Raw genomic sequence first — 9008 nt, 5'->3', positions numbered from 1 at the left:
CATTATCCGAATAGACTTTAGCATTGCAACTGGTGAAAAGGTTTCATCGTAATCCACACCGTGGACTTGCCTGTAACCTTTTGCGACCAATCTAGCTTTGAAAACTTCAAGTTTCCCATCCTTGTCCTTTTTCAGTTTGAAAACCCATTTGCTTCCAATGGCTTGGTAGCCATCTGGCAAATCGACCAAATCCCATACTTGGTTTTCAGACATGGAGTCTAATTCAGATTGCATGGCTTCTTGCCACTGCTTGGAGCTAGGGCTCGTCATAGCTTGCTTGTAAGTCGCAGGTTCATCACTTTCAAGTAATAGAACGTCATAGCTCTCGTTCGTCAAAATACCTAAGTATCTTTCCGGTTGAGATCTATATCTTTGCGATCTACGCGGGGTAACATTTCTAGATTGACCATGATTCTCACCAGATTCTTCTAAAGATCTCTGAGTTTCATCCTGAATGTCATCTTGAGCATTCTCTAGAGTTTGTTGTTCGACTCGAATTTCTTCGAGGTCTACTTTTCTCCCACTTGTCATTTTAGAAATGTGATCCTTCTCCAAAAAGACACCATCTCGAGCAACAAACACTTTGTTCTCAGATGTATTGTAGAAGTAATACCCCTTTGTTTCCTTTGGATAGCCCACAAGGATACATTTGTCAGATTTTGGATGAAGTTTGTCTGAAATTAATCGTTTGACGTATACTTCACATCCCCAAATCTTAAGAAAAGACACATTTGGAGGCTTTCCAAACCATAATTCGTATGGAGTCTTTTCGACAGCTTTAGACGAAGCTCTATTTATAGTGAGTGCAGCTGTATTTAGTGCATGTCCCCAAAATTCTAATGGAAGTTCGGCCTGACCCATCATTGACCTGACCATGTCTAGCAAGGTTCTGTTCCTCCGTTCCGACACACCGTTCCATTGTGGTGTTCCAGGAGGAGTCAATTCTGATAGAATTCCACATTCTTTCAGATGGTCATCAAATTCATAGCTCAGATATTCACCGCCTCTATCAGACCGCAGTGCCTTAATCTTCTTGCCTAATTGATTCTCTACTTCACTCTGAAATTCCTTAAATTTGTCAAAGGATTCAGACTTATGCTTCATTAGGTAGACATAACCATACCTACTGAAGTCATCAGTGAAAGTGATAAAGTAGCTGAAACCACCTCTAGCATTTGTACTCATTGGTCCACATACATCTGTATGGATTAAACCCAATAGTTCATTTGCTCTTTCTCCAACTTTAGAGAAAGGTTGCTTTGTCATTTTTCCAAGTAAACATGATTCGCATTTACCATAATCCTCTAAGTCAAATGGTTCTAGAATTCCTTCTCTTTGAAGTCTTTCTAAGCGTTTCAAGTTTATATGGCCTAATCGACAATGCCACAGATAGGTGAGATCTGAATCATCCTTTTTGGCCTTTTTGGTATTTATGTTATATACTTGTTTGTCGTGATCTAATAAATAAAGTCCATTGACTAATCTAGCAGATCCATAAAACATCTCTTTAAAATAAAACGAACAACTATTGTCTTTTATTAAAAAGGAAAATCCCTTAGCATCTAAGCAAGAAACTGAAATGATGTTTTTAGTAAGACTTGGAACATGGAAACATTCTTCCAGTTCCAAAACTAGCCCGGAGGGCAACGACAAATAGTAAGTTCCTACGGCTAATGCAGCAATCCGTGCTCCATTTCCCACTCGTAGGTCGACTTCACCCTTGCTTAACTTTCTACTTCTTCTTAGTCCCTGTGGATTGGAACATAAGTGTGAGCCACAACCTGTATCTAATACCCAAGAACACTAGTAGAAAAAACCCCTGTTGCAACCCCCTTGTTGCAGCGTACATGTGTTAATACGCTTCAACAACCAGTCGGTCAACGCGGGTCAAACCCTTTAAAGGGTTATTGCAGCGTACAATTTAATTGTTCCCTGCAAAAAAGTTTGTTGCAGCGTACATTTTAAAAGCCCGCTGCAATAGCTCGTTTTTGTTGCAGCGTACTTGTTAAAGCCCCCTGCAATAACCCGGGTAAAAAAAATTTCGCTGCAATATTCGTTGAAACTAATTCAAAACAAATTAAGCATCTCTCACTCTCCACTCCCTTCTTCTCCCTTAACTTTCCCTGCGTCATCCCCTCAGAAAAAAACCCTTTCTCTTCTTCGGTGGTTCTAGCCTCCTCGCCAGAGGCCACCTATTAGCTTGCTCGGCCGTTGGTTCCAAGGAAAAACTTAGCTTGCTCGCGCCGGTGGTTTCAAGAAAGAAAGTTGCTCGCGTCCTATTTTCCGTCAACCTCTTCGCCGCGGCTACCTGTCCCCTCTTTTAGGTTTGCTCGATTCGTTTACCTGATTTTTGTTTTAAGAATTAGGGTTTTAAAAATCAGATCCTAAAGTGACGCGCCAAATTTAGAAGCGAGAGAGAAAGAGATTTAATGGAAAAGGGAATTGGGGAAGAAAAGGGTTTGGGTTGGCGCAGAGATGCCCATCGTCTAACTCGAATAAATGCACATGAATTCGACACCGGGAAGAAATCCAGGTACAGTTTTTATCATCATTCTGCCTTTTGATTTCGATTCCAATTTCACAACTAGGTTTTGGTATTGTAGATGTCGAGTTGCAATTTCTAATCAATTGGAATTGCGGAACTTGATTTTGGTGGATTCATACATTTAATTTTTTTTGTTTGTTTGAGTCCTATTCTTGATGTGCGGAAAAGGAAGGCGGTTCGATTGAGCAAAGATGTCGACTCCAAACGTCGCCAAATTAACAATGGGTAAAATTTTCTCTTAAGCACCTTAATTTATGCACAATTTCAGTTTTCTTTGTTGTTGTTGTTGTTGCTGCGAATTTGAACATCATTAACTGGGTTTTTCCATTAAGTAATGATAAAGTGTGAGCTACTGTATAATTGAGTTGGTTATGCTTGTGAATTTGTTTATTTTGATTGAATTTAAAGCCTTTTATGTGGGGGGGATTGGCATAGGAACCATGGGTCAGCTTTTAATTGGGGATTCAGTTCATAGATTCGATTGTATGGTTTGGTTAATAGAGGATCTCATTTTCATGTGTTATTTTTCCTATGCTAAGAAACTCCTGAGCAAAGATAATTACATGTTGCAACCAGTTACTGTGTAGAAAAGCAAGGAATTCTGGAAATCAAATATATAAAATTTTTTTGTAATTGGTTCCATTAGATAGTTGGATTTCATTGTTCTGCATTCTAATGCCAATCTTTTCCTCCATTTATGTGATATTTTTGTTTATTTGGTAGTCTGTGTATCATGAATGTAATCATTGTTTATTATAAGACGACTAGTAATTTGATTTCTTCCACAAGTATATTTGGTGTGGTCTTATTAGATGTGGGATTGGATAATGAAACATGAGCCGGTGGTTTCAAGAAAGAAAGTTGCTCGCGTCCTATTTTCCGTCAACCTCTTCGCCGCGGCTACCTGTCCCCTCTTTTAGGTTTGCTCGATTCGTTTACCTGATTTTTGTTTTAAGAATTAGGGTTTTTCAATTCGTTTTTAGGGTTCTTTGCGTTTGTTCAATTCTTTTTTAGGGTTTGTTCAATTCGTTTCTTCAATTCATTTTTTCAATTCGTTTTTAGGGTTCAATTCGTTTGTTCAATTCGTTTTTAGGGTTTGTTCAATTTGTTTTTACGGTTTGTTTAATTTGTTTGTTCAATTCGTTTGTCCAGTCACTGTAGCTAGGCCTAACATGGTAGGAGTATGTGAGAGACACTGACAAAATAAATCAATGTAACAATGCAACTATTTTCTATGCGCATCCTCTGCTAGATTTTCCTGTATATAGACTTAGTGAGGTAGTGTACAGTTGTTGTCACTGACTCATTGGTTTGGCTTAACTTCCCTTGCTTTATTCCAAATCATGTTTTGATGACGAGTTCTGGTCTTCCCGTTATGATTATATTTTGGCCTTCATCTCTGTTCCACATTACAAGCTTTTTGCTTAAAAGACATCCTAATTTGAAAGTGTAACAATTTTTTTAATGAAAGTACTATTCTTAGAGGTCGTACCCAGTTATTCTCATAAAGTTGTGAGATCTCGGTAGAGTCCAAGAAGTCAATGATCTCTTTGCAACTACCATTTTTCCATATGATATGTAAGGTCGGTTATTAGTTTGTTGTAGTGTAGATTCCGGGTGATAATCATTCTTGCTTGTGAGTATAATTTTTAGGTCAGCATAGCTTCTTCATCCCTGAAAATAAATCATTCGTGATAGCCTCAATCTCAAAATAGTATAATCCCCCCCCCCCCATTTGTATATATGTTTTAAGTTTTTAACAGAAGATTGATTAGTTAATTCGGCTTTGGTAGGCTGTCGTTCATAGAGCTAAGAACTCAAAATATTCAGCTGATGAGGATATGGAGGAGACAGATGTTAAAGATCCAAATTTAAAGCAATCTCTGGAGTCTGCTACTTCTCAGATTAGCCAGCTAGCTCTTTCTAATAGTCCTACTGGTAAATCTTCACTGAATTCTATTGTGGGATCAGATACGGCCAATGCAGGTGTAGATATTGACTTTTTGACTTTTTATGTCTGTACATTGATGATCTGCATGCAGGTGTTGCCAATCTTGCAGCTGTTTTTCTGTTCCCGCTTTTCATAAATTATTTTCAGATGGGTGTCACTGGAGCAGCCACTGCCACCGTTGTGTCTCAGTATGCACTTTCTTCCTGAAGTCTGTTAGTCGGCTTTCTTTTAACTATATTGGTAATCATGCTGCTTGTTTGTGCTCCAGATACATAGGTAGCTTCTTGATGATTTGGTTTCTTAGCAAGAGAGTAATATTATTACCTCCAAAATTTGGAGATCTGAAGTTTGGGGTCTATTTAAAATCTGGTGAGTGTCAGAGAAATGTTTATGGTTATTTTCTGTTTTTGATTCTTTATCCAACACATTGATTTTAATAACCTTCTACTTAATAATCACCATTACAAACTTCTTAAATTAGTCTGCTTAAGTGGCCATTGTTTGTACCTACTTAAAGTGTTACTCGTACATGTTTGGATTGCCGTCTGTTTCCTTATGTTTACCTTTTCCAGGTGGATTTCTGATTGGAAGAACTGTGGCTGTTTTGATAACTATGACGATTGGGACCTCGATGGCTGCTCGTCAAGGTCCTCTAGCTATGGCTGCTCATCAAATCTGTATGCAAGTGTGGTTGGCTGTCTCTCTTTTAACTGATGGATTGGCCGCATCTGGTCAGGTATGAGCTTTCATCTAACTAGGAGGTTCGATATCCAGGCTATAGGTTTTTTAGGCATCTAGACTACCTCTATTCTACAGTGCTTGTCCATTATGATTTATGATTATCACAAAAGTTGAAGATTGTGAATAATGTGTGGGTTTTAACCAAATAGGAAAAGCTTCTTGGATTAATAAGCATTTGTTGTTGTCCAAAGATCCTGATTTGTGAACAATAAACCAAATAGGAAAAGCTACATATTTTCTCAGAGTATTACACTTATTACATGTTTAATATGAATAGTTTTAACTTTCTAACACTCATTCCAATCTACTTATGCAAATTTAAGGCTTGTTTGGTCGTTATAGGTCATATTAGGCTAAAATGAGGCTTTTTTGCTCCCAAATATGAAATAAAGAACCTTAGGACTCATTTTAAACATATTAAATGTTTTATATGATTAGTTTTAACTTTACAAGACTTAATCCAATCTATTTATGCACATTCATGACTTCTTTGGCCGTTATAGGTCATATTTAGGCTAAAATGACATTTTCGCTCCCAACTTTGATCTAACGAACTTAAAAACTAATTTCAAACTTATTACATGATTCATATGACTATTTTTAACTTTTTAAGACTCAATCCTATCTATTATGCACATTTGAGACTTGTTTGGTCGTTATAGGTCCCAACTATGAACCAAAGAACCTAAGGACTCATTTTAAACTTACTAAATGTTTTATATGCTTATTTTTAACTTTCTAGGACTCATTCCAATCCATTTATGCACATTTAAGGCTCATTGTGTCGTTATGGGTCATATTTAGGCTAAAATGACATTTTCGCTCCCAACTTTGAACTTAAGAACCTAATGACTCATTTTAAACTTATTATATGATAAATATGCTTAGTTTTAAGTTTCTAAGACTTATTCTAATCTACTTATACCCATTTAATGCTTGTTTGATCGTTATAGGTCATATTTAGGATAAAATAAGGCATTTTCGATCCCAACTTTAAAATAAAGAACCTAAGGACTTATTTTAAACTTATTACATGTTTAATATGCTTAGTTTTAAGTTTCTAAGACTTATTCTAACTACTTATACACATTTAAGGCTTGTTTGGTCGTTATATGACATATTTAGGCTAAAATGACATTTTCGCTCCCAACTATGAACCAAAGAACCTAAGGACTCATTTTAAACTTACTAAATGTTTTATATGCTTATTTTTAACTTTCTAGGACTCATTCCAATCCATTTATGCACATTTAAGGCTCATTGTGTCGTTTTAGGTCATATTTAGGCTAAAATGACATTTTCGCTCCCAACTTTGAACTTAAGAACCTAAGGACTCATTTTTAAATTATTATATGATTAATAAGCTTAGTTTTGAGTTTCTAGGACTTATTCTAATCTACTTATACCCATTTAATGCTTGTTTGATCGTTCTAGGTCATATCTAGGCTAAAATAAGGCATTTTTGCTCCCAACTTAAAAATAAAGAACCTAAGGACTCATTTAAAACTTATTACATGTTTAATATGCATAATTTTAACGATCTAAGACTCGTTCCAATCTATTTATGCACCTATAGGCTCATTGGGTCGTTATAGGTCATATTTAGGCTAAAATGAGCATTTTCTCTCCCAAATTTGAAATAAAGAACCTAAGGACTCATTTTAAACCTTTTAAATGATTAATATACTTAGCTTTAAGTTTCCAAGACTCGTTCCAATCTATTTATGCACATTTAAGGTTCATTGGGTCGTTATAGGTCTTATTTAGGCTGGATTGACATTTTCGCTCCCAACTTTGAACTAAAGAACCTAATGACTCATTTTAAACTTTTTACATGTTTAATATGCATAGTTTTAACTTTCTAAGACTCATTCGAATCTATTAATGCACATTTAAGGCTCATTGGTTCGTTATAGGTCATATTTAGGCTAAAATGATATTTTCGCTCCCAAATTTGAACTCAAGAACCTAAGGACTTATTTTAAACTTTGTACATGATTAATATGCTTAGTTTGAAGTTTCCAAGACTTATTCCAATCTATTTATGCACATTTAAGGTTTATTTGGTCGTTATTGGCCATATTTAGGCTAAAATGAGTATTTTCTCTCCCAAATTTGAAATAAAGAACCTAAGGACTCATTTTAAACCTTTTAAATGATTAATATACTTAGCTTTAAGTTTCCAAGACTCGTTCCAATCTATTTATGCACATTTAAGGTTCATTGGGTCGTTATAGGTCTTATTTAGGCTGGATTGACATTTTCGCTCCCAACTTTGAACTAAAGAACCTAATGACTCATTTTAAACTTTTTACATGTTTAATATGCATAGTTTTAACTTTCTAAGACTCATTCCAATCTATTTACGCACATTTAAGGCTCATTGGGTCGTTATAGGTTTTATTTAGGCTAAAATGACATTTTCGCTCCCAAATTTGAGCTACATAACCTAAGAATTCATTTTATACCTTTTACATGATTAATATGCTTAGCTTTAAGTTTCCAAGACTATTAGGACATTGTTATTAGTTGCTTGAATGTTAAAGTGTGATATTTAATTTGAATTTAATCTAATGCTTAGTTGAAATTTCTGTTTTTGTAAAGGTCTACACTCCGAGGAATACGCCTATACTAGTGAGGAAATTGATGTGGTTAGTGAGCAACGGGCTAAGTGTTTTACCCGCAAGTATTTACTATTGGCTTGAGCGCGCTTGATCGAGGTGGTTTAGTTGTTATAGAACAATCGTTTCCATTAAAATGTATGCGTACATTGAAATTGGAACGTATATTTGAAGATGGAACGACTGTTCCGTTCTTCTGATCTTCCTTTAGCTTCAAGCAATCTCTCTTCCAATGCCCCTTCTTCTTGCAATAGAAGCATTCGGATTCAGAAGTGGGTTGACTGACCTTCCTCTTTGCAGATTTGGCGCCAGTTTGCTTAGTTGGGCTGGCCTTGTTGCCACCTTTCTTAGCATTCCTCTTCTTTCCAGATTTCTTGAACTTGCCCCCACGCACCATAAGCACATCCTGCTTATCACTTTTGAGCGTCTTTTCAGCGGTCTTCAGCATACCGTGAAGCTCAGCGAGCGTTTTGTCCAGACTATTCATACTGTAGTTCAGTTTGAACTGATCATACCCGCTATGAAGAGAATGGAGGATGGTGTCTATAGCCATTTCCTGAGAAAATTGCTGATCCAGCCGACTCATATTCTCAATGAGTCCAATCATTTTGAGAACATGTGGACTTACGGGCTCGCCTTTCTTAAGCTTGGTCTCAAGAATTTGCCTATGAGTCTCGAATCTTTCGACTCGAGCCAGATCTTGGAACATGTTCTTCAACTCACTGATGATTGTGAAAGCATCTGAGTTGATGAACGTTTTCTGCAGATCCGCATTCATGGTGGCGAGCATTAGACATTTCACATCCTTGTTGGCATCAATCCAACGATTGAGGACTGCCTGAGTGACCCCGTCGCCTGCAGCTTCGGGCATCGCCTCATCTAGGACATACTCCTTTTCTTCCTGCATAAGAACTATTTGCAAGTTCCTTTGCCAGTCAAGGAAATTTTTCCCGTTCAACTTCTCCTTTTCGAGAATTGATCGAATGTTGAATGAATTGTTGTTTGCCATATTAAAAACTACAATTGAAAAGAATAAACAAATAAATAACCATTTACAGTTTCTCTTAATAAACTTAAATTCTAGCATACATGCATAATTCAATGTTTATTAAGCATTTTATTCAAATTATGTGTTCCGGCAGGTGTGAAT

General features: G+C 36.4%; 1 protein-coding gene across 1 annotated transcript; it reads left to right on the top strand.

Annotated features, from left to right (window-relative positions):
• Positions 1-3198: 3198 nt before the first annotated feature.
• On the top strand, positions 3199-7923 carry LOC130462497 (protein DETOXIFICATION 45, chloroplastic-like; the record flags this gene model as incomplete). Its single annotated transcript, XM_056830833.1, has 6 exons — positions 3199-3465; positions 4339-4483; positions 4588-4684; positions 4765-4865; positions 5069-5232; positions 7842-7923. Coding segments are annotated over exons 2-6 (541 nt in total), but the record flags the coding sequence as incomplete, so codon positions are not given.
• Between the last annotated feature and the right edge of the window lie 1085 nt (positions 7924-9008).

Source organism: Spinacia oleracea, chromosome 6 (assembly GCF_020520425.1).
Source record: "Spinacia oleracea cultivar Varoflay chromosome 6, BTI_SOV_V1, whole genome shotgun sequence".
In the NCBI taxonomy this organism is placed as follows: Eukaryota; Viridiplantae; Streptophyta; class Magnoliopsida; order Caryophyllales; family Amaranthaceae; genus Spinacia; species Spinacia oleracea.
The sequence above is the reverse complement of the archived record's forward strand: the minus strand, read 5'-3'. Positions and strand labels throughout refer to the sequence as shown.